The sequence below is a fragment of the Salmo trutta genome, chromosome 6 (assembly GCF_901001165.1).
Source record: "Salmo trutta chromosome 6, fSalTru1.1, whole genome shotgun sequence".
Taxonomy (NCBI): Eukaryota; Metazoa; Chordata; class Actinopteri; order Salmoniformes; family Salmonidae; genus Salmo; species Salmo trutta.
In genome coordinates, this window is record NC_042962.1 from 35,515,179 (window position 1) to 35,541,678 (window position 26,500).

General features: G+C 41.8%; 1 protein-coding gene across 4 annotated transcripts in view; it reads left to right on the top strand.

Annotated features, from left to right (window-relative positions):
• The window catches only part of LOC115195875 (rho GTPase-activating protein 12), a 50,713-nt gene that overhangs the window by 14,310 nt on the left and 9,903 nt on the right, over window positions 1-26,500 (top strand). For 2 of the 4 annotated variants that reach the window (XM_029756199.1, XM_029756200.1), the window contains exons 3-12: window positions 4,999-5,271; window positions 9,144-9,287; window positions 13,805-13,885; window positions 14,870-14,992; window positions 16,179-16,256; window positions 20,052-20,113; window positions 20,392-20,473; window positions 20,826-20,954; window positions 21,656-21,859; window positions 22,082-22,184. In XM_029756199.1, the coding sequence (XP_029612059.1) occupies window positions 4,999-5,271; window positions 9,144-9,287; window positions 13,805-13,885; window positions 14,870-14,992; window positions 16,179-16,256; window positions 20,052-20,113; window positions 20,392-20,473; window positions 20,826-20,954; window positions 21,656-21,859; window positions 22,082-22,184 (1,279 nt within the window). The remainder of the gene's footprint in view (window positions 1-4,998; window positions 5,272-9,143; window positions 9,288-13,804; window positions 13,886-14,869; window positions 14,993-16,178; window positions 16,257-20,051; window positions 20,114-20,391; window positions 20,474-20,825; window positions 20,955-21,655; window positions 21,860-22,081; window positions 22,185-26,500) is intronic. The other 2 variants (XM_029756201.1, XM_029756202.1) reach the window with 2 other exon arrangements.

A 26,500-nucleotide genomic window follows, 5' to 3' on the forward strand; every position in this document is an offset into this window, starting at 1 on the left:
TATTATTCCAGGCCCAGCAGGAATCCCCATCTGTTTCCATGCTAGAGAATGTCTGTCTGGAGGTACTATCTGGTGTTTTACTCAAACTGCCTCCCCCCTCTGTTCTGTTGCATTTCCTCTAGAATTCCTCACCTGCCCGGCTCCGCTTGTCTTGTTTTCCATACAAAGAGAATACAGAACTAGGCAGACAGCCTATGGCACTGAGAGCTATATGGTGAATCAGCAATGGCCAGATGCAGACCTGGGTCCAAATACATAGGCCTATTCAACCCAGTATCACAGATTATTGTGAAATAGACACAAATTGCTTATTGGAAATTTGTGACAGGCACAAGAAAAAGTATTTTTTTTCGTGACAGTACACACTTTTGTATACAGTGAATTTCAATTACAGATAAAGACAGTAGGTTACTTAAGACAGAAACGATAATAGGGAGGGAGGGAGGGAGGGAGGAAGGTTGGTCAGGGAGGATAGGTGGGTGTATAATGTGTATGTGTTCGAATCTCATCATGGATAGCTTTATCATTTTTGCTAATTAGCTACTTTGCAACTACTTACTACTTTTGAGCTACTTTGCAACTACTTAGCATGTTAAGCAACTCTTACCCTAACCCCAATCTTAACCCTTTAACCTAACTCCTAACCCTTTAACTGACTATGCAGATAGTCCGGGTAGCCAATGTGCGGGGGCACCGGTTAGTCGGGCTAATTAAGATAGTATGTACATGAAGTATAGTTAAAGTGACTATGCATATATGATAAACAGAGAGGAGCAGCAGTGTAAAAGAGGGGTTGGGGGGGGGCAATACAAATAGTCTGGGTAGCAATTTGATTACCTGTTCAGGAGTCTTATGGCTTGGAGGTAAAAGCTGTTGAGAAGCATTTTGGTCCTAGACTTGGTGCTCCGGTACCTCTTGCCATGCGGTAGTAGAGAGAACAGTCTGACTGGGGTGACTGGGGTCTTTGAACATTTTTAGGGCCTTCCTCTGACACTGCCTGGTATAGGGGTCCTGGATGGCAGGCAGCTTAGCCCCAGTGATGAACTGGGTCGTACACACTACCCTCTGTAGTGCCTTGCGGCCTGAGGCCGAGCAGTTGCCGTACCAGGCAGTGACACAACCAGTCAGGATGCTCTCGATGTTGCACCTAGAACCTTTTGAGCATCTGAGGACCCATGCCAAATCTTTTCAGTCTCCTGAGGGGGAATAGGCTTTGTCGTGCCATCTTCACAACTGTCTTGGTGTGTTTGGACCATTCCAGTTTGTTGGTGATGTAGAGACCAAGGAACTTGAAGCTCTCGACCTGCTCCACTACAGCCCCGTCGATGAGAATGGGGGGCGTGCTCGGTCCTCCTTTTCCTGTAGTCCACAATCATCTTTCTTAGTCTTGGTTACGTTGAGGGATAGGTTGTTATTCTGGCACCACCCGGCCAGGTCTCTCAGCTCCTCCCTATAGGCTGCCTCGTCATTGTCGGTGATCAGACCTACCACTGTTGTGTCGTCTGCAAACTTAATGATGGTGTTGAAGTTGTGCCTGGCCATGCAGTCATGGGTGAACAGGGAGTACAGGAGGGGACTGAGCACGCACCCCTAAGGGGCTCCAGTGTTGAGGATCAGCGTGGCAGATGTGCTGCGACCTACCCTCACCAGCTGGGGCGGCCCGTCAGGAAGTCCAGGATCCAGTTGCAGATGGAGGTGTTTAGTCCCAGGATCCTTAGCTTAGTGATGACCTTTGAGGGTACTATGGTGTTGAACGCTGAGCTGTAGTCAATGAATAGCATTCTCATATAGGTGTCCCTTTTGTCCAGGTGGGAAAGGGCAGTGTGGAGTGCAATAGATTGCATCATCTGTGGATCTGTTGGGGCGGTATGCAAATTGGAGTGGGTCTAGGGTTTCTGGGATAATGGTGTTGTGAGCCATTACCAGCCTTTCAAAGCACTTCATGGCTACGAATGTGAGTGCTTCGGGTCTGTAGTCATTTAGGCAGGTAGCCTTAGTGTTCTTCGGCACAGGGACTATGATGGTCTGCTTGAAACATGTTGGTATTACAGACTCAAGCAGGGACATGTTGAAAATGTCAGTGAAGACACCTGCCAGTTGGTCAGCACATGCCCGGAGCACACGTCCTGGTAATCCGTCAGGCCCCGCGGCCTTGTGAATATTGACCTGTTTAAAGATCTCACTCACGTCGGCTGCGGACAGTGTGATTGCACAGTCGTTCGGAACAGCTGATGCTCTCATGCATGCCTCAGTGTTGCTTGCCTCGAAGCGAGCATAGAAGTGATTTAGCTCGTCTGGCAGGCTCGTGTTACTTGGCAGCTCACGGCAGTGCTTCCCTTTGTAGTCTGTAATAGTTTGCAAGCCCTGCCACATAAGATGAGCATCAGCGCCGGTGTAGTAGGGTTCAATCTTAGCCCTGTATTGGCGCTTTGCCTGTTTGATGGTTCGTTGGAGGGCATCGCAGGATTTCTTAAAAGCTTCCGCATTAGTCTCGCACCTTGAAAGCGGCAGCGCTACCCTTTAGCTCAGTGCGATTGTTGCTGTAATCCATGGCTTCGATGCACTTATTGATAAAGCCAGTGACTGATGTGGTGTACTCCTCAATGCAATTGGAAGAATCCCAGAACACGCTCCAGTCTGTGACAGCAAAACAGTCCTGTAGTTTAGCCTCTGCTTCATCTGACCACTTTTTTATAGATCGAGTCACTGGTGCTTCCTGCTTTAATTTTTACTTGTAAGCAGGAATCAGGAGGATAGAATTGTGGTCAGATTTGCCAAATGGAGGGCAAGGGAGAGCTTTGTACGCGTCTCTGTGTGTGGAGTACAGGTGATCTAGAATCCCCCCCCCCCTCTGGTTGCGCATTTAACATGTTGATAGAAATTAGGTAGAACTGATTTAAGTTTCCCTGCATTATAGTCTCCGGCCACTAGGAGCGCCGCCTCTCGGTGAGCGGTTTCCAGTTTGCTTATTTCCTTATACAGCTGAGTGTGGTCTTAGTGCCAGCGTCTGTCTGTGGTGGTAAATAAACAGCCACGAAAAGTATAGATAAAAACTCTCTTGGCAAATAGTGTGGTCTACAGTTTATCATAAGATACTCTACTTCAGGCGAGCAAAATCTAGAGACTTCTTTAGATTTTGTGCACCAGCTGTTGTTTACAAATATGCACAGACCACCCCCCCTCGTCTTACCGCAGTGTGCTGTTCTATCTTGCCGTTGCAGCGTATATCCTGCTAGCTGAATATCCATGTCATCATTCAGCCACGATTCCGTGAAACATAAGATGTGACAGTTTTTGATGTCTCATTGGTAAGATATTCGTCATCGTACCTCATCTAATTTAATGTCCAATGATTGTACGTTGGCGAGTGATGTTGACGGTAACGGCAGCTTTCCCACTCACGAATGTGTTATGGAGAAAGAAAATGGTGTAATAAACATGAAATGCGTTGTGATGAAAATAGTGTAATACTTTTTTGTGTGTCTGTCACGAATTTATTTCGAATAAGTAATTTGTATCTATTTCACAATAAGCTGTGATTGTCTGTTGGCCTATTGTCTGTGTTTGAGGTGTGCTTGATTTAACTTGGAGTTTGCACTTTTGCGAGGATTCTATTGGTTCCATTGTACAGTACATACTAAATCAAATGCAGCTCAAGTTTTCAGGTGGTTTTCTATCGCGGTCTAGCGACGACTGCTGTGAATACCACTTTACACAATGTTAGTTTGACCCTGGGCCCAAAACAGAGACAACAGTCTGGCTACCACTACTGTACCTCCGCCTCACTATCGAACTCCAAAATCAAAATATTATTCTGCAGTGGTACATTTGGATTCTCCATAGTCATGGAAACCAGAACTCGCTGACTGTGTTTGATGTATGGGCCAGACAGAGTGGCATGCTAAACTGTTTACAAAACCAACTCTGTTTCCCACTCACACTAAATACACTGGCATTTTGCTTTCTGCACTTTTAAAAGAAATACAGGGTCACCAGCACTGTTATGCAACATGCTGTCTTTGTTTCTTGTCTTGACAATATCATAAACTATAGCCTCATTTGTGTGTCCAATTTTTACAGTCTGAGGTAGTTTTTAGAGTTTTGTAGCCTGGAATCCTATGTTTCGTTATTGTTTAAACTTTTTAAATTCCAGGTTAGAACTTTTTGTAGAACTTGCTGGCTGAGAGGTTTGTTTGTCTCCACTCCGTTATCAGTGGGTACTTTGGTTTAGAGATTGCCAGTTGATATCACAGCAGACTCTTGGCTACTTGAGTGATAAGACACAGAGCACTAGGAGGGTTTCCTATCTGTCTAAACACTTCCTCTTTTCAACACCCCTTCATTTCCAGTTCCTATGATCATTATCCTCTGCCTTCTCTTCTATAAATCATTCTCTCTTAATGTGAGCATTGTATTTAACCCAATTATGGGCAATCAATGCCCAATAATGCTACATTTGAATCTTATTCTGTTTTCATTTTGAATGTGATGAAAAAGTAATGTTGATGAACAGTGTTTGTATGGATTTTACAACAAAATAACGCATTTGACCAGCCTCAGAAAAAGGTTAGCTTGACAACAGTTGAAGTATGTAGGATACCATGCAGCATATTTCGTTCTGACATTGGGTTAGAAACAGATGGATACAGCATGTTGCAACATCCATCCTTACCACATGTGTCTAATTGCCAAAGCTACCCATCCTCCTTCTCCTTCCTGCCTTGCCATGCAGACTACATCACTGTATCTGTGCTCTGAATCTACCCTCTCCACTCCTTCCTCTTTCTGTACTCCATAGTTATCTCAGGGTTAACCTCTCCTTCTCTCTATTTATTCTGTAGCCCTCATCTAAAACTGCCCTCTCTTTCTCCGCTCTGTAATGTACCTCCATAGTTCTCCATAAATGTAACCTCTCTGGTCAGTGGATGCTGGCCATGCTACTCTGTTAGTTTTTCACAAGAGACTAACCTCTCCCCTCTCTCTCTCCCCCCTCTCCAGACGTCGTCTCCGATAGGGCAAGGCCGGCCTGAGTCCCCTATCTACACCAACCTCCAGGAGCTGAAGATCTCCCAGTCCAGCCTGCCCCCCCTCCCCTCCAGCACCCCACTGCACATCCTTGGGGACTGGGAGACCCACAAGGACCTCACCGGTAGACACTTCTACTATAACAGAGCCACTGGGGAGCGCACGTGGAAACCGCCCCGTGCACGGGATGCTAATGGCAGTACCAGTAGTAGTCGGGGAGACCCGCATGGCATGGGAGAGATGGAGGTAGGTAACGCACCCCAACTTAACAGATCCATATTCCATTGACTGTGATGTTGTAGATACAGTTAGAGCTGAAGCTGAGCTGTAAGTAAAGAGGGAAAATAGTTTGGTTTAGATCCAACAGAGGAAGTTTAACCCAGCATGTTGACCCCTGCCACTGATTTACAGTCTACCTAATCTATCTGTATCCTAATGTGTCAACATCTGGGTCGTTCCACGCAATGGGTGCCTTTTGTACATGCAAACTTTTAATAAATTAACTTTAAAATAACATTCAATTGCATGGAGGATATGTTTAGCCTATGGAAAAACACATTTTCCCATCTCAGGCAATAAAGTCTTGTGAACTCTTGCATTTTATCTGCACTTGTACCACACTGTCTGTCAACCCTGTTACGGACACTTACTGTATGTAACCTAATTATTATTTAAAAGCATGAGAAGTCAAACATTTTCTCATTGATCAAGTATCCCTTGTTCAGTAAACTCATACAGTATAATATCAGACTAATAAAGTTCCGAACAGGTTTGATGCTAACAGAGTTGAGGTTTTAGGTGAAGATCGAACATTACTCCTCATGTGGTGAAACGCATGTCATCACCTGGTGTTCATGTGTTCCACACATTAATGAAAGTTGAATCAAATAAAACATTTCATAACATTAATTGAGCAAACAGGGTTGACATGTTGAGCTCAACCACATCAGTCAAAGATGATAAAACAATTATAAATACAGTGCCTTCAGAAAGTGACCATTTGTTGTGTTACAAGGTGGGGTTAAAATTGATTTAATTGTAATTAAATCTAAACATAAAAAAAAAAAAAATAAAGAAATATGAAGAAATCTTCATTACGGAAGTATTTAACCCGCTCAGTCAATACATGTTAGAATCACCTTTGGCATCGATTACAGCTGTGAGTCTTTCTGGGTAGGTCTCTAAGAGCTTTGCACACCTGGATTGTACAATATTTGCACATTATTCTTTTTAAAGTTCTTCAAGCTCTTTCAAGTTGGTTGTTGATGATTCTGACAGCCATTTTCAGGTCTTACTAACAGATTTTTTAGGCAGATTTAAGTCAAAACTGTAACACAATGTCATCTTGGTAAACAACCCCAGTGTATATTTGGCCTTGTGTTTTAGGTTATAGTCCTGCTGAAAGGTGAATTTGTTTCCTAGTGTCTGGTGGAAAGCAGACTGAACCAGATTTTCCTCTAGGATTTTGCCTGTGCTCAGCTATATTGTTTCATTTTATCCTAAGAAAAACTCCCTAGTCCTTGCCGATGGCAAGCATACCTATATGTAAAACATAACGCTTTGTGTTCAGGACATAAAGTTAATTTCTTTGCCACATTTTTGCAGATTTACTTTTTTGCCAGGTTGCATGTTTTGGAATGTATTTATTCTGTAAAGGCTTCCTTTTTTACACTTTAATTTAGGTAAGTATTGTGGAGTAACTACTATGTTGTTGATCCATCATCAGTTTTCTCCTATCACAGTCATTAAACTCTGTAACTGTTTAAAGTCACCATTGGCCTCATGGTGAAATCCCTGAGCGGTGTCCTTCCTCTCCGGCAACTGAGTTAGGAAGGATGCATGCATCTTTGTAGTGAATGGGTTTATTGATACACCATTGATACACCAAGTGTAATTAATAACTTCACCATGCTCAAAGGGATATTCAATGTCTGCTTCTTTTTTTTTACTTTCTACCAATAGGTGCCCTTCTTTACAAGGCATTGGAAAACCTCCCTGGTCTTTGTGTTTGAATCTGTGTTTGAAATTCCCTGCTCAACGGAGGGACCTTACAGATATTTGTATGTGTGGGGTACAGAGATGAGGTAGTCATTCAAAAATAATTTTAAACACTATTATTGCACACATAGTGAGTCCATGCAACTTATTATGTGACTTTTTAATCAAATCTTGACTCCTGAACTTATTTAAGCTTGCCATAAAAAAAAGGGGTTAAATAGAAATTGACTCAAGACGTTTCAGCTTTTCATTTTAATTTAATTTAAAAAAAAACATGATTCCACTGTGACATTATGGGGTATTGTGTGTAGGCCAGTGTCACAAAATCTGAAAATCTCAACAAAATGTGGCAAATGTCAAGGGGTGTAAATACTTTCTGAAGGCACTGTACTGTAGGCCAAAAAGACAGAGAAGACTTACTTCCTTTTCCACCATGCTGTTCAGAAGACCCAAATGATTTCACCTGCTGTGAATAATTTAACTTGGTGTAATGGTCCATTATTTTAAACGGTAAGTTGTTTGCATAACAGGGTTGGCTTTAAAATGATGGACAGACGTAAATGCATCACTAATCACATCACTATAAATAATAATCTTCAGTAATGACTAGACTTTTACAATAATGGTGAAACTTGGAGAAATTTGGATTAAGTGGGTTGAAATCTCACTAGAATTTACAAAAGGTTGACGGAGGGACATGTCAAAATGCTGAATTTTGGCACTTTAGCAAGCCTTTATTCATATAAAAATTCTGATTTACTGAATTCTCCATATGGTCTATATTAGAGTGCACTTCATTTAATAACAGGCTTTTAAAATCCAATATTGAAACAAACCAACTGCTCTGAAAGGTGGCTGTGGGTCCCGGGTTCAGGTGTTGAGGGTAAAGGTAGTGGTCTGGTGACTGGTCTGGTCTGGCCCAGTGGTAGTCCAGATCCTATTACATCTCTCTCTCTGTGTTTCTGTAACAGGTGAGAGTGTGACTGTGTTAAATGAAACCAGGCCAGGACTGAAGTAGGTTTCAGGCTGTAGCTGTACTATATTTAAGTACCAGTTAGACCAAATCTTTATGATTCATCAGATGTAATGCCACGGCTGACTGAAGCAAAGAGGGTGTACGTCCCAAATGGCACCCTATTCCTTATTTGGTGCACAACTTTTGACCCGGGCCGTTTTAAAAGTATTGCACTAAATAGGGAATAGGATGCCATTTGAAACGCATCCTGTATCTACTCTGCATGGCAGTAGTTTACATCTATACTACCATGGGAAGCATTAAGTACTGTATTTGTAGAGGAATATAGAGGAATAGTCGATTTCCACATAACTGTAAAAGTTGTGTTGTGGTAACTGAGGGCAGGAAAACAAGTTGGTGTTATTTTGATGAGTGGAAATATTTCATGGTCAGGTAGTAAAATGAGACCGAAGTCCGTAAGAGTGTCCTTAGTTTGGATTTCATGTAGTGTTAGTGCTACAACACTGCCCCCAAGAGGTGGTTGTCTATTGCAACCAGGGAGGAACTATCAGATTGAGTACTTTGTTTCCAACTTGCCACATGAAATGCTGGGAAATAAACACACATATCCATAGTTGACCAATGACTCCTTTTCCTGGGAACTGTTGCATTTTTTTGTGATGGTTGCACTTTATGGTTGGGCATTGTCCTTTTTCAATTAAGGTTGTTATTATAGATACTTGGCCGCTCTACAGCTGCATCATTGATCATTCACTACTTACTATTCTAAAGGCAAAATTAGCAATTGAGCTTTGGGCAAGTAACCGGAAGGTTGCTGGATTGAATCCCAGAGCTAACAAGGTAAAAATATGTCGTTCTGCCCCTGAGCAAGACAGTGTTCCCCAGGCGCCGAAGATGTGGATGTCGATTAAGGCAGCCCCCCGCACCTCTCTTATTCAGAGGGGTTGGGTTAAATGCGGAAGACACATTTCAGTTGAATACATTCAGTTGGACAACTGACTAGGTATCCCCTTTCCTTTCAATCAATCGATCGATCTACATATGACTCTGAAAAAACCTCTGTTCTCCCAAAATCACAATGGTCTCTTTCTTTCGTTCTCTTTCTTACCCTTTTCTCCCCCCTCCCTGCTGCCCCCCCATGCAGCCCCTGTCTTCCGAGGAGAACTGTCACAGCAGCACGTACTCCAGTCAGTCAGACAGTCAGTATGGATCTCCCCCTAGAGGCTGGTCAGAGGAACTGGATGAACACGGACACACCCTCTATGTCTGTGAACATACTCATGAGAAGGTACTGGGTCTCTTCTCGCCTCCTTTGGTTTCACTCTCTCCATTTCTCTGTCACTCCTTCCAGGGCTAACGTTATCATAGGTTAATGGGGGAGGGTATTTGGTATTTATAAGGATCCCCATTAGCCGCTGCAAAAGCATCAGCTACTCTTCCTGAGGTCCACATGAAACATGACATAATACATAGTACAGGACATTATTAGTCAAGCACTGAAATGCATACATTTAAAACATCACACACAACCTACATATCAGTACATACACACAAAATCTAAGTCTAATACATAGTACAGTACAAATTACAATACAAGATATACAGTACCAGCCAAAAGTTTGGACACCTACTCGTTCCAGAGGTTTTCTTTATTTTTACTATTTTATACATTGTAGAATAATAGTGTAGACATCAAAACTATGAAATAACACAAATGAAATAATGTAGTAACCAAAAAAGTGTTAAACAAATCAAAAGATACAGTTGAAGTCGGACGTTTACATACACCTTAGCCAAATACATTTAAACTCAGTTTTTCACAAGTCCTGACATTTAATCCTAGTTAAAATTCTCTGTTTTAGTTTAGTTAGGATCACCACTTTATTTAAAGAATGTGAAATGTCAGAATAATAGTAGAGAGAGTGATTTCTGTCGTTCTGCCTCTGAACAAGGCAGTTAACCCGCTGTTCCTAGGCCGTCATTGAAAATAAGAATTTGTTCTTAACTGACTTGCCTAGTTAAATAAAGGTGAAATACATTTTAAAAATTATTTAAGCTTTTATTTATTTCATCACATTCCCAGTAGATCAGAAGTTTACATACACTCAATTAGTATTTGGTAGCATTGCCTTTAAATTGTTTAACTTGGGTCAAACGTTTCGGGTAGCCTTCCACAAGCTTCCAACAATAAGTTGTGTGAATTTTGGCCCATTCTTCCTGACAGAGCTGGTGTAACTGAGTCAGGTTTGTAGGCCTCCTTGCTCGCACACACTTTTTCAGTTCTGCCCACAAATGTTCTATAGGATTGCGGTCAGGTCTTTGTGATGGCCACTCCAATACCTTGACTTTGTTGTCCTTAAGCCATTTTGCCACAACTTTTGAAGTATGCTTGGGTTCATTGTCCATTTGGAAGACCCATTTGCGACCAAGCTTTAACTTCCTGACTGATGTCTTGATGTTGCTTCAATATATCCATATCATTTTCCTCCCTCATGATGCCATCTATTTTGTGAAGTGCACCAGTCCCTCCTGCAAGAAGAACCCCCACAACATGATTCTGCCACCCCCGTGCTTCACGGTTGGGATGGTGTTCTTCGGCTTGCAAGCCTCCCCTTTTTTCCTCCAAATATAACAATGGTCATTATGGCCAAACAGTTCTTTTTTTGTTTCATCAGACCAGAGGACATTTCTCCAAAAAGTGCGATCTTTGTCCCCATGTGCAGTTGCAAGCCGTAGTCTGGCTTTTTTATGGCGGTTTTGGAGCAGTGGCTTCTTCCTTGCTGAGCAGCCTTTCAGGTTATGTCGATGTAGGAGTCGTTTTACTGTGGATATAGATACTTTTGTACCCGTTTCCTCCAGCATCTTCACAAGGTCCTTTGCTTTTGTTCTGGGATTGATTTGCACTTTTCACACCAAAGTACGTTCATCTCTAGGAGACAGAGTGCGTCTCCTTCCTGAGCGGTATGATGGGTGCGTGGTCCCATGGTGTTGTCCCATACTTGCATACTATTGTTTGTACAGATGAACGTGGTGCCTTCAGGCATTTGGAAATTGCTCCCAAGGATGAATCAGACTTGTGGAGGTCTACATACTTTTTCTGAGGTCTTGGCTGATTTCTTTTGATTTTCCTACGATGTCACGTAAAGAGGCACTGAGTTGGAAGGTGGGCCTTGAAATACATCCACAGGTACAGCTCCAATTGACTCAAATGATGTCAATTAGCCTATCAGAAGCTTCTAAAGCCATGACATCATTTTCTGGAATTTTCCAAGCTGTTTAAAGGCACAGTCAACTTAGTGTATGTAAACTTCTGACCCACTGGAATTGTGATATAGTGAATTATAAGTGAAATAATCTGTCTGTAAAAAACTGTTGGAAAAATTACTTGTCATGCCAACCGACTTGCCAAAACTATAGTTTGTTAACAAGAAATTTGTGGAGTGGTTGAAAAACAAGGTAGTCATGAGGTAGTCACCTGTGTTAGCAGTTTATGTTATTCTTCAATAACACAGACCCCAAAGCAAATCAGGTGGAGAAAAATAGGTTTATTCAAAGAGAACAAATCATAGATGTTATGCTGGAACGTAGATGTTCATTCTTCCCTGTCCTCAGTGATTCTCCACAGAACAAAATGACAGGATGTAATTTATAACCTTCAAACCTAGCCTGTGGTTGACTAATTACAATTCCTTGCAGTAAAATTGTGCCAATGGCCAAATAACAAGTATCATGTTTCAGGCTCAATGGATAGACGATTCAGACCAATGAGATCTTGCCACACATAGCTATGAGTCAAGGACTGAAACTCCTACACAGATTCTAACCAGATGTTGAACAGAAAAAACAAAATGTCCATTGATTGTTAATTCCCTATTGACCTCTAGTCCTCTGCGTTGTGTATTATCTTAAAATATTCTTACACCTGGAATGCATTTCAATTAACAGATGTACCTTGTTAATTTGTGGAATTTCTTTCCTTCTTAATACGTTTGAGCAAAATCAGTTGTGTTGTGACAAGGTAGGGGGGTATACAGAAGATAGCCCTATCTGGTAAAAGACCAAGTCCATATTATGGCAAGAACAGCTCAAATAAGCAAAAAGGAATGACAGTCCATCATTTAACACATGAAGGTCAGCGGAAAATTGAAAGAACTTTGAAAGTTTCTTCAAGTGCAGTCGCAAAAACCATCAAGCGCTATGATGAAACTGGCTCTCGTGAGGACCGCCACAGGAAAGGAAGACCCAGAGATACGTTCATTAGAGTTAACTGCACCTCAGATTGCAGCCCAAATAAATGCTTAACACTGTTCAAGTAACATACACATTTCATCATCAACTGTTCAGAGGAGACTGACTGCGTGAATCAGGTCTTCATGGTGAAATTGTATTTTTTTATTTAACCAGGAAAGAACAAATTCTTATTTACAGTGACGGCCTACCCCAGCCAAACCCGGATGGTTGCTGGGCCAATTGTGCGCCGCCCTATGGGACTCCCAATCACGGCAGGATATGATGCAGCTTGGATTCAAACCAGGGACTGTAGTGACACCTCTTGCACTGAGATGCAGTGCCTTAGACTGTTGCGCCACTCGGGAGCCCGAATTTCTGCAAAGAAACCAATACTAAAGGACATCAATAATAAGAAGAGACTTGCTTGGGCCAAGAAACATGAGCAATGGACATTACACCGGTGGAAATCTGTCCTTTTTGGTCTAATGAGTCCAAATGTAAGATTTTTGGTTCCAACCGCTGTGTCTTTATGAGACGCAGTGTAGTTGAACGGATGATCTCCACATGTGTGGTTCCCACCGTGAAGCATGGAGGAGGAGATGGTGTGCGGGTGCTTTGCTGGTGACACGGTCTGTGATTTATTTAGAATTCAAGGCACACTTAACCAGCATGGCTACCACAGCATTCTGCAGCGATATGCCATCCCATCTGGTTTGCTCTTAGTCCCACTATCATTTGTTTTTCAACAGGACAATGACCCATAACACACCTCCAGGCTGTGTAAGGGCTATTTGACCAAGGAGAGTGATGGAGTGCTGCGTCAGATGACCTGGCCTCCACAATCACCCGACCTCAACCCAATTGAGATGGTTTGGGATGAGTTGGACCGCTGAGTGAAGTAAAAGCAGCCAACAAGTCCTCAGCCGATGTGGGAACTCCTTCAAGACTGTTGGAAAAGCATTCCTCATGAAGCTGGTTGAGAGAATTCCAAGAGTGTGCAAAGCTGTCATCAAGGCAAAGGGTGGCTACTTTGAAAAATCAAAAATATATTTTGATTTGTTTAACACTTTTTTTGGTTACTACATGATTCCGTATGTTATTTCATAGTTTTGATGTCTTCACTATTATTCTACAATGTAGAAAATAGTAAAAATTAAGAAAAACCGTTGAATGAGTAGGTGTGTCCAAACTTTTGACTGGTACTATATATAATGGCTGTGTCTCTTCACAGTTCCCTTTGTGTGGTGTTCTTTTATCGTTTAAAAAAAAACTGGTTTTATTGCTAGCTTGAATTATCTGGCGTTGCAGAGAGCTCCATGTAGTCATGGCTCTATTTCATACTGTGCGTTATCCCACACGTACCGTTGGGAGGACTGACTGTGGGGATGTTGGGTTGTTGATTTCTCTTACTTGATCAAGAGAACATTTCTTTACTTCTTTATTTGAAACTTTCTACCATCTATAATCCGTTTTCCGGTCATCATTGATAACCCATTGCTCTGTATTTTACGGTGTATTATTGTCCATGTGAGTTTTGAAACTGCTTTCGGTGCTCATTAGAGTTTGTGTTTGTAGTGGATAAAGCACGTGGACAAGCAGGGGAGGCCGTACTACTACAGCTCAGACGGCTCCAGGTCTGAATGGGAACTACCCAAAGTAAGTCAACACATTTTAATGTCTTACATTTATTTGTATGGGCCATTCCTAACTTCCACATAAATTGAATCATGGACATCAATGCATGACTAAGAAAAAATTGTACTCAAGTGTAAGTTAGGATTCTTCCCAGAATTACTTCTACTAGAGATCATCCAATTGGGGAGAATCTCAATTGCGTACTCCTCGTGTCCTTTCTTCTCGCCTCCTTCTCAAAACCCATTGGAGGAGAAGGCCAGAGGGGAGGGACCTCTGGCTTTCTCATTTGATGGGTTTTGAGAAAGAGGTGAGGAGAGAGGACACTAGGACTATGCAATTGAGATTCTTCCTTGATTTTGGTTTTGCCTCGTATGACACCACTACCTTGTAGCACACTTCTTGGTGCGTCAGTCTATTTCCTCCTCTGTGATCTAGTCATCAGTCTCTGTCTTTTTACCTTAACTGGTCTGGACACCTGTAGTCCATTGACGGAGCAGAGGTTGTGCCCTAATGTACCTGAAAGTGACTTAGTGGCTAGTTTCTCTCCTGTAATCTTGTTGGTTAAGCGGAGATCAGACGGATAGAGAATAGGCATTAGCTTTCATTTGGTTGGCCAACCGGCGGGCTGAGTGGACACACGCAGAGATGCAGGCAGACAGACACGTAGATAGGCTGGGTGTGGTGGTATCCTTTAGCAACCCTGGAAGTAGACACCAGTGGGGGGCTCCTTCTCTCTGAAAGGGGTCCTACAGATGGGTGACTGATGATACGCTGGGCCATCAGAGGAGCGGTATGAAGAAGAGATACTGGATACATGCCAAGCCACGCCTCTTCTAGGACTTTTACTCTGTTGGTGTTGTTATCAGTGGATAACGAGTTAAACCTGGACCTCTTTCTGTCACCCTCGGTCACCCTCTTTCTCTCTCCCCTCCTCTGACTTTCTTCACTGCCCTCCCCTTCGCTCTCTTTTTCTCACTCCCTTTCTCTCACCCTCCCTCCATCCAGTACAATGTGTCCCCTCAGCCAGGTGATCCCCCCAAGAGTCGTAGCCTGGAGAGGAAACAGTCAGACCCCATTGTCTTGACCAAGTGGAGACACAGCACCTACGTACTAGACCTCAACGACAAGGTACTGTAAGACCACATGCTCTGTCTGTGTGTATCCTACATTCCAGTTATATCGGCAACTCTGTTTACATGCAGGCAGTGTTTACTCCTTTCACCACTAGGGTTTGGGTCAATTCCATTTTAATTTAGTCAATTACAGAAGTAAACTGAAATTCCAATGCTTTTCAATTAATTTACTGAATTGAATGGAACTGACACCAACCCTGGTTGTCACCACTTGTTTTGATGCTGTAAATAAGTTTGACGCTGCTCTGTAAGAGTGTTCTTGAACCCTATCTTAGCCATCTGGTCAGTAGTTTGTCTGGTCAGCACAAAAGGTGGTCAGTCTGGCCAGTATGTTGTCCCTTCGCATGCTCTTGGCCTTGCTTGGGTCTCAGTGAGTTATATTCATTCTGTGTGGGTGTGAAGAGGATAAGAGTCATACGAGGTAATCCACTAGCTACTCCTCTCATTGACAAATCCCAGTCACACGCGATGTGGGCTAAACCATGCGTTCAAAGCATTCTCTTTGGGACTAGTCCATTGATTCAATTGTACCTGGATAAGTGAATCAGATGCAGCCTTAGTATTTTAACTTATTTCTGTTACAGTTCTCTTTTAAAAAACTCAGGCACTTTGGCTCTGGCCATCACATGGGGAGAGTTTGTCACTCTCTTTTCCGCTGTAAAGTTAGTATCCCCCGCTCTCACGCCTCCCCCCTTACCCCGCCTCCACCAATCCAGAGCAGAAACGATCAGATACCTACCTATTGCTGATTTAAATCAGAAATGCAGAGTATGAGGTTCTCACACAATTCAATTTCCCTTACTCAATCAAATATGCTCTGTTGTTCTCTGTCTGTGTGTGTCAAACCAAATATTTTAGAGAATACCTTGGACTATTATCTGAAAGTGCAACAAAGCCTTTAAACAAACAAACCTCTTATTAGTTGACATGACCACTTCACAATAACCTACAGTAGTTGTATTGGCATAACTAGTTAGAAATCCATTGTCAATTTGAAGTCAGATACCCAGGCCTTAAGTACCCAAGTACTATGAAGGATTTCTGCTCCAGATCCTTGATTAATTTTCTCTTCCTGACTAACTAACCATAAATCTAACCATAATCTTCCGCTTATCTTCTCTAGTTTCCATCATCATCATGCTGACCTTGTTCTTTATCATTTTGTCTGTATCATTGTGTAGGAGTGTGGGCCTACAGTCCCCAAGCCGAGTTCTCCTGACTTTGACTCCTGCCCCTCATCTCCCAAGCACCCCTCAATCGTCAGTATTCCCAAGCTTTCGCTCCACAACATGCAACATCCATCGCCTCTCTCTCTATGCATTGCTTTTACCCATCATCCTCTATCCTCTGCATCTATCTTTCTTTCTCTCCTGCATGTGTCCTTTCTGTTTCTCCTATCTGCTACCATAGCCAAAGTCCATTCTACTGTCCAATAGTTTAGTTTATGGTGAATGTTTCTCTGTTATGGTAATGTCTTTCACCTTGTGGGACCACTGATCGCAGACTGTTTGAATCAGTAGTTTGTGTCTGTGTCATACCACCCTCTACTGCCGGTACAAGGAACAACGTATGTCACCCCTTTCCCTACCCCATTTTCTCTAGCACTTTTTGTGTGTGTGAGTACATACACTGAGTGTACATAACATTACATAACGCTCTTTCCATGACACAGACTGACCAGGTGAATCCAGTGAAAGCTATGGTCCCTTATTGATGTCACTTGTTAAATCCACTTCAATCAGTGTAGATGAAGGGTAGGAGACAGGTTAAAGACAATTGAGACATGGATTGTGTATGTGTGTCATTCAGAGGGTGAATGGGCAAGACAAAAGATTGAAGTGCCTTTGAATGGGGTATGGTAGTAGGTGCCAGGTTTTTCACGCTCAACAGTTTCCCTTGTGTATCAAGAATGGTCCACAACCTAAAGGACATCCAGTTCATTTGACACAACTGTGGAACGCTATCGACACCTTGTAGAGTCCATGCCCCAACGAATTGAGGATGTTCTGATGACAAAAGGGGCTGCAACTCAATATGAGGAAGGTGTTCCTAATGTTTTGTTCACTCAGTGTATGTTTGTGTTAGTGTGTGCTCAAGGCACGAGCCTTATTATATTGTTATTATTTTTCTGTATCTCACCCGCCACTGGCTGTTTTTCCTCTCCCCTGCGTGTGTGTGTGTGTGTGTGTGTGTGTGTGTGTTAGAGGTCGACCGATTATGATTTTTCGATACCGATTATTGGAGCACCCCCAAAAAAGCCGATGCCGATTTAAAATAAATAAATAAAATAACATTTTAAAAAAGATATATATTTTTACATTTTATTTATTTATTTGTAATAATGACAATTACAACAATACTGAATGAACACTTATTTCAACTTAATATAATACATCAATAAAATCAATTTAGCCTCAAATAAATAATGAAACATGTTCAATTTCATTTAAATAATGCAAAACAAAGTGTTGGAGAAGAAAGTAAAAGTGCAATATGTGCCATGTAAGAAAGCTAACGTTTAAGTAGCTTGCTCAGAACATGGGAACATATGAAAGCTGGTGGTTCCTTTTAACATGAGTCTTCAATATTCCCAGGTAAGAAGTTTTAGGTTGTAGTTATTATAGGAATTATAGGACTATTTCTCACTATACGATTTGTATTTCATACACCTTTGACTATTGGATGTTCTTATAGGCACTTTAGTATAGCCAGTGAAACAGTATAGCTTCCATCCCTCTCCTCGCTCCTACCTGGGCTTGAACCAGGAACACATCGACAACAGCCACCCTCGAAGCAGCGTTACCCATGTAGAGGAAGGGGAACAGCTACTCCAAGTCTCAGAGCGAGTGACGTTTGAAACGCTATTAGCGCCCACCCGCTAACTAGCTAGCCATTTCACATCGGTTACACCAGCCTCATCTTGGGAGTTGATAGGCTTGAAAGGGTGGGTATAATTTGTGGAACGTTCCAACAGGAATCTGTTCCAACAAATTTAAAGTAAAAGGTTGCCAACCAACAACGCATACAAAGTAGCAACGCATACAAACCTAGCTAACTAGCTGCCGAATAGGCATCAACTCACCACGTAGCTTATTCTTAATGTTTGTCCATAGGCAACCAGAGTGAGGAGAGACATTTTTCTGAATAATCGTGATGAGTGAAAAACGCAATGAAATAGACCACTCCCTACCAGGTATCTTATTCTGCCGCTATACAACTTTGTATGTGTTGTTTTTTGGCAACCTTGTTATTTACGAAGTTTTTGGAATAGATTCCTGTTGGAACGTTCCACAAATTATACCCACCCAGGTTGAAGTCATAAACAGCGGAATGCTTGATGCACAGCGAATGGCTGCTGGCAAAACGCACGAAAGTGCTGTTTGAATGAATGCTTACGAGCCTGCTGGTGCCTACCACTGCTCAGTCAGACTGCTCTATCAAATCATAGACTTAATTATAATATAATAAACACAGAAATACGAGCCTTAGGTCATTAATATGGTCGAGTCTGGAAACTATCATCTCGAAAACAAAACATTTTTTTCTTTCAGTGAAATACGGAACCGGTCCGTATTTTATCTAACGGGTGGCATCCCTAAGTCTAAATATTCCTGTTACATTGCACAACCTTCAATGTTATGTCATAATTACGTAAAATTCTGACAAATTAGTTTGCAACGAGCCAGGCAATGAACGCAAGAGCAGTGATATTAACTAAATATGCAGGTTTAAAAATATATACTTGTGTATTGATTTTAAAGAAAGGCATTGATGTTTATGGTTAGGTACATTGTTGCAACGACAGTGCATTTTTCGCAAATGCACTTGTTAAATCAACACCCATTTGTCGAAGTAGGCTGTGACTCAATGAGAAATTAACAGGCACCGCAACGATTATCTCCAACGCAGGACACGTTAGATAAACTAGTAATATCATCAACCATGTGTAGTTAACTAGTGATTATGTTAAGATTGATAGTTTTTTATAAGATCAGTTTAATGCTAGCTAGCAACTTACCTTGGCTTCTTGCTGCCCTCGCGTAACAGGTAATCAGCCTGCCATGCAGGCTCCTCGTGGAGTGCAATGTAAGGCAGGTGGTTAGAGCGTTGGACTAGTAACCGAAGGTTGCAAAAACGAATCCCCCCTGAACAAGGCAGTTAACCCCCGTTCCTAGGCCGTCATTGAAAATAAGAATGTATTCTTAATCTGACTTGCCTAGTTAAATAAAGGTGGCAAATCGGTGGCCAAAAATACAGATTACCGATTGTTATGAAAACTTGAAATCGGCCCTAATTAATCAGGCATTCTGATTAATCGGTCGACCTCTAGTGTGTGTGTGTGTGTGTGTGTGTGTGTGTGTGTGTGCACTGCAAAAAGTTAAATGTAAGTAAGCCTAAATATCTTATATTGAGTGATAATTCACTTAAAATTATTATTATTATAATTTGTGTGTGTGCGTATATATTTTTTTTTTAAACAGCTAAATTATAAAACGTCATTGGCAGATTTGGGCTCCCAGGTGTCGCAGCGGTCTAAGGCACTGCATCTCAGTGCAAGAGGTGTTACAACAGTCCCTGGTTCAAATCCAGGCTGTATCACATCCGGCCAGGATTGAGCGGATTGGGCGGCGCACAATTGACCCAGCATTGTCTGGGTTTGGCCGGGGTAGGCCGTCATTGTAAATAAGAGTTTGTTCTTAAGTTCTAACTGACTTGCCTAGTTAAATTTTAAAAAATCTATATATATTTACCTACAAAAATTGTTAATACATTTCTTTTATTCTTATTTCAAGATATTTTACCTTATGACAAAAAATATCTTGAAATAAGATAAATTACTTTTACTAAATATGTTATGTTAAAATAAGCAAAATGATCTGCCAATGACATTAGATAAATTAGCTTGATATGAAAAAACAACATTTTAAGTTAATTAATATAACATACGATATTTAGGCTTGCTTCGATTTCACTTTTTTTTTGCAGTATGTGTGTCGTGTGTTTGTACTACCTGGGACTGACTGTGTTTGTCTCCTGTCTGTCTCTCTCCACAGCCCTCTGAGAAGTGTGGAGTCCTCAACGTCACCAAAATAACTGAGAATGGCAAAAAAGTCAGGTAGAGAAGATGCATTATAAAGATCTTGTAGATTAGAGAATGTTATCATTCTTTTATGAGGAAATTGGAGGATAATACAGAATCATACAAACAAGACAAATCAATTTTTTTTATTGATTCTTTGTTGAAATAATGGACAGACTGATGGTTGATAAATGGTTGTGTTGGGACGTGGTTGAAAATAGTTGTGTTCTGACTTGGTTGATGGTTAATAAAGGGTTGTGTTGTGAAGTGATTGATGGTTGATAAATTGTTGTGTTGTGAAATGGTTCAAACAGAAAGAACTGGACATCGTCGTGGACGGTGCTACAGGGCTCCTCGCTGCTCTTCGCTAAAGGACAGGGGAGTGGCACCAGCTGGGTACGTACCTCATCAGCCGCCTTGTTAGGAACCATCTTGGGTGACAGAATGTGGCAGAGTTTGTACAGTTGAAGTACATTTTTTGATTAAAAAATAAATACATTTGGGCTAATTGCCTCCCTTACTTTTCCAATAACCTGCAGGATTATTTTTACCTCAAAAGGAGGGTGGTAGTTGTAGTGCCTAAGAACTACCTGGCTGGCTGTCTATCTCCATTTAGTAGTAGTACACCATACCTCTTCCTATTTGCTCTTTCATCAGTCTGTGACTCTTTATTTCTCATTTGCCATCCTTCCCTCCCTCTTACCTCTCCTTCCTCCTCTCCTCTCCTCTTTCCTCTCCTCATCAAAAGTCCTACTACCGTAGTGGCTCCATCCCTGAGCTGCTGCTCACTCTGCTGGCCAACTGGAAGCGTTCGGTCAAGCCTCGCCCAGCTGTCTCCTATGTCCACTCTGTCCATGAGCGTTCCAAGGCTGCCACTGTATGTCTCCTCTGTCCTTGTGCATGTCTCCCATTTGTCCCTCTGCCTGTCCATCATACTTACATTGTCCTATCCCCTGCCTGCTGCTCATAACCTCATCTGATTGGGTGATCAAGGGGGTGGGAGGGAATTTTGAGTTTCAGGCATGCGCTCCCTCTGGATTCTTTTTCCTGATATCATGATTTGAAGATTGAATCGTCTTGATTGGTTTCCCCAGTTTGCCAGAGAGGGGATGTTTGTAAAAACTAAAGTGTGTTCCAAAGAATGAAGAATACATGATTGAGTTTCTATTTTTAAAACAATATTTGAAAAAGAAAATAGAGCAGCTGTTTCTTAGATAAAGGTGGTGTAAACATGTGGTGTAAAAAGGTGGTGTAAAAATGCATACAGTGCTTTAAAATATGTGATAAAATGTGATAACAATTTAACTTCACAATAATACAGTACTAAATATCCAGCTTTTAACACAGTGGTGTGAATATGATCATCTGTGTTTATATTCAAGTAAACCTAGCACTTAATAACTGATGCATAACTATAACACAGTAACTTGTAACCTAACACTGCTTTTGTTGTTTTTAATGCAACTTGTAATAATAAGGGTGGGAAAGTACTCATGAAAGATTTACCAATATTACTATCCTTGATCTGGAAAACCAGCTCTCATCTGATTGATTGTCTGAATGTTGATTTCCTTGTAGAAGTTTGGGGGTAACCAGTCGAAGCCAGAATTCACTGTGGATCTCAGAGGGGGGTCAGTTGATTGGGCCTCGAAGGATAAGTCCAGCAAGAAGCACGTCATTGAGCTGAAGACCCGTCAGGGGACGGAGCTGCTGATCCAATCAGAGATCGACAGCGTCATCAACGACTGGTACCGAGTCCTGACAGACACCATCAGTACACATGTGAGTGGACCGCTCTTCTCAGCCTATCTATCTTCTCAGTTCTCGTCATAGTAGTTACGGTACCACACCTCTGTAAAGTACAAGTCAGGTTTGTCAACATCCACAACGAGGGGCTTCTGAAATGTATGCATTTATCTGTAATCTGTTCAGTACCACTCCCTTTCACGGCAGAGGTGATCCAGGCTGATTTGAATAACTTGTGGTGTTTGTGTGTGTGGACAGGCATGGGAGTCAGATGAAGCCTTAGAGGAGGACATGCCTGAGTCCCCCGGTGCAGAAAAACAAGACAAGGAGAAAGACCACAGAGACTCCAAGAAAAACAGAGGTTCCTTGACTAAATACACTGTGTGTGTGGCGCTCACGCGTCAGTGTTAGTTTTGTCAACAAAAAGTGACTGAAATATTCCGAATTCTTCAGTGGCAAAATGGATAAAGAAAGTACTATAACCAAACAAAAATGTATTTTCATTTCTGTTGACTAAAACGAGATGAGACAAAATTACCTCTGACTACTAAATGGACTGGACAATAGTTTTTAGAGCGAGTGAGAGCTTTTCATTGATAAGCACAATTAATATTAGCAGCATAGATGTGCAGCGCAATTCTGTTCAGCATTGGGAAGGACACATCACAGCTGGTGAGTTGCGGGGGAGCAACCGATGAGTGTGGGCAGACCGGCTCCGCCTCAGATGATACACATTGCGCAGGCAACTCTTGCTTCCCTGTAGCTAACCAGTCACTACCAGCCTTCTAGTTACAGTGGGGCAAAAAAGTATTTAGTCAGCCACCAATTGTGCAAGTTCTCCCACTTAAAAAGATGAGAGAGGCCTGTAATTTTCATCATTGGTACACGTCAACTACGACAGACAAAATGAGAAAAAAAAATCCAGAAAATCACATTGTAGGATTTTCTATAAATGTATTTGCAAATTATGGTGGAAAATAAGTATTTGGTCAATAACAAAAGTTTATCTCAACACTTTGTTATATACCCTTTGTTGGCAATGACACAGGTCAAACGTTTTCTGTAAGTCTTCACAAGGTTTTCACACACTGTTGCTAGTATTTTGGCCCATTCCTCCATGCAGATCTCCTCTAGAGCAGGGATGTTTTGGGGCTGTCACTGGGCAACACGGACTTTCAACTCCCTCCAAAGATTTTCTATGGGGTTGAGATCTGGAGACTGGCTAGGCCACTCCAGGACCTTGAAATGTTTCTTACGAAGCCACTCCTTCGTTGCCCAGGCGGTGTGTTTGGGATCATTGTCATGCTGAAAGACCCAGCCACGTTTCATCTTCAATGCCCTTGCTGATGGAAGGAGGTTTTCACTCAAAATCTCACGATACATGGCCCCATTCATTCTTTCCTTTACACGGATCAGTCGTCCTGGTCCCTTTGCAGAAAAACAGCACCAAAGCATGATGTTTCCACCCCCATGCTTCACAGTAGGTATGGTGTTCTTTGGATCCTCCAAACACGACGAGTTGAGTTTACCAAAAAGTTATATTTTGGTTTCATCTGACCATATCACATTCTCCCAATCCTCTTCTGGATCATCCAAATGCTCTCTAGCAAACTTCAGACGGGCCTGGACATGTACTGGCTTAAGCAGGGGGACACGTCTGGCACTGCAGGATTTGAGTTACTGTGTTACTGATGGTGTTACTGATGGTAGGCTTTGTTACTTTGGTCCCAGCTCTCTGCAGGTCATTCACTAGGTCTCCCCGTGTGCTTCTGGGATTTTTGCTCACCGTTCTTGTGATCATTTTGACCCCACGGGGTGATATCTTGCGTGGAGCCCCAGATCGAGGGAGATTATCAGTGGTCTTGTATGTCTTCCATTTCCTAATAATTGCTCCCACAGTTGATTTCTTCAAACCAAGCTGCTTACCTATTGCAGATTCAGTCTTCCCAGCCTGGTGCAGGTCTACAATTTTGTTTCTGGTGTCCTTTGACAGCTCTTTGGTCTTGGCCATAGTGGAGTTTGGAGTGTGACTGTTTGAGGTTGTGGACAGATGTCTTTTATACTGATAACAAGTTCAAACAGGTGCCATTAATACAGGTAACGAGTGGAGGACAGAGGAGCCTCTTAAAGAAGAAGTTACAGGTCTGTGAGAGCCAGAAATCTTGCTTGTTTGTAGGTGACCAAATACTTATTTTCAACCATAATTTGCTAATAAATTCATTAAAAATCCTACAATGTGATTTTCTGGATTTTTTTCCTCATTTTGTCTGTCGTAGTTGACGTGTACCAATGATGAAAATTACAGGCCTCTCTCATCTTTTTAAGTGGGAGAACTTGCACAATTGGTGGCTGACTAAATACTTTTTTGCCCCACTGTAGCGACCCTGTGCCTGGTTAAGAAACACAAGCTGCTTAACAAAATTAAAAACAATAGCAGCATTGAGTTTAATAGTAAAACAACAGTCTAGCTATGTTTTCTCTCCTTTGATTAGGCTCTGGAAAAGTAGGCTGTCTTTGAATTTGTAGTCTCACTCAACCCTCCCACTTTTCCCACTTCAATTCCCACTTCTCCCTCTTTTCCTCAGAGAAAATGGCTTGATTCTAGCCCTTAGGCTATCGTTGCAAAGACATGACCCATGGCGCTAAGGTTTTTTCTTTCTATCGTGCATTGGCGGATTTTACATTCATAAAGCATATCACAGGCCGTTCTAAAACTAGGCTACTTGCGGACCTGACCGTTAACCTCTCCAGGGTATGTGGGACGAAATCGTCCCACCTACTCAACAGCCAGTGGAATCCCGTGGCGCGTTATTCAAATACCTTAGAAATGCTATTACTTCAATTTCTCAAACATATGACTATTTTACACCATTTTAAAGACAAGACTCTCGTTAATCTAACCACACTGTCCGATTTCAAAAAGGCTTTACAGCGAAAGCAAAACATTAGATTATGTCAGCAGAGTACCCAGCCAGAAATAATCAGACACCCATTTTTCAAGCTAGCATATAATGTCACAAAAAACAAAACCACAGCTATAAATGCAGCACTAACCTTTGATGATCTTCATCAGATGACACTTCTAGGACATTATGTTATACAATACATGCATGTTTTGTTCAATCAAGTTCATATTTATATCAAAAACCAGTTTTTTACATTAGCATGTGACGTTCAGAACTAGCATACCCACCGCAAACTTCCGGTGAATTTACTAAATTACTCATGATAAACGTTCACAAAAAACATAACAATTATTTTAAGAATTATAGATACAGAACTCCTTTATGCAATCGCTATGTCCGATTTTAAAATAGCTTTTCGGCAAAAGCACATTTTGCAATATTCTGAGTAGATAGCCCAGCCATCACGGGCTAGCTAATTTGACACCCACCAAGTTTGGCCCTCACCAAACTCCGATTTACTATTAGAAAAATGTGATTACCTTTGCTGTTCTTCGTCAGAATGCACTCCCAGGACTTCTACTTCAATAACAAATGTTGGTTTGGTTCAAAATAATCCATAGTTATGTTCAAATATCCTCTGTTTTGTTTGTGCGTTCAAGACACTATCCGAAGGGTGACGAAGGGTGACGAGCCCGACGCGTTTCGTGACAAAAAAATTCTAAATATTCCATTACCGTACTTCGAAGCATGTCAACCGCTGTTTAAAATAAATTTTTATGCGATTTTTCTTGTAAAAAAGCGATAATATTCCGACCGGGAAACCCTGTTTACGTTCAAAGACGAAAAAATAAAAACATGGTGTCGCCTCGTGCACGCGCCTCAGTCTCATTGTTCTCTGATCGACCATTATCCAAATGCGCTACTGTTTTTCAGCCAGGGCCTGCAAAGACATCATTCAGCGTTTTGCCGCCTTCTGAGAGCCTATGGGAGCCGTAGGAAGTGTCACGTTACAGCAGAGATCCTCAGTTTTCAATAAAGAGAGTGTAGAAGCCCAAGAAATGGTCAGAGAGGGCACTTCCTGTAAGGAATGTTCTCAGGTTTCTGCCTGCCATATATGAGTTCTGTTATACTCACAGACACCATTCAAACAGTTTTAGAAACTTTAGGGTGTTTTCTATCCAAAGCCAATAATTATATGCATATTCTAGTTTCTGGGCAGTAGTAATAACCAGATTAAATCGGGTACGTTTTTTTATCCGGCCGTGCAAATACTGCCCCCTACCCTAGAGAGGTTAACCATTGTTTAGGCTACACCTTGTTCAGTCATGTTACTTCATTAGCTACCACAAGCTAACAACCTGGGGCGCGTTCAGCAAGAAAGAAATAGGCTATGTAGAACAAACATGCCTCTCTGATATGTTGAATAAGGAATAATGTTGGCTCTATTCATGGAATTTCTATCTGCAACATTCAAGAATGTTTTTTAAGTGAATGGGGCCATGGTAACATCACCAGTAGCCTATATGCAAACATTTGGTGGCACAGAAAGAAAGGAAAAGAGATGGCAAAAAATGTATTGACTAAATTCCTCTTGCTACTATGCTATATCTGGGTAAATAACTTTATTTTGACTTAATGTGGACCCAGTGAATCAGACTTGAGCACTTGGACCAGGACTACAGCACTGGGACGCGGACTTCAGAAATTGGGACTCGTGACTCGATTCGTGACTTGAGCATTGGTGATTCTGACTTGGACTCGAGCGCAGGGG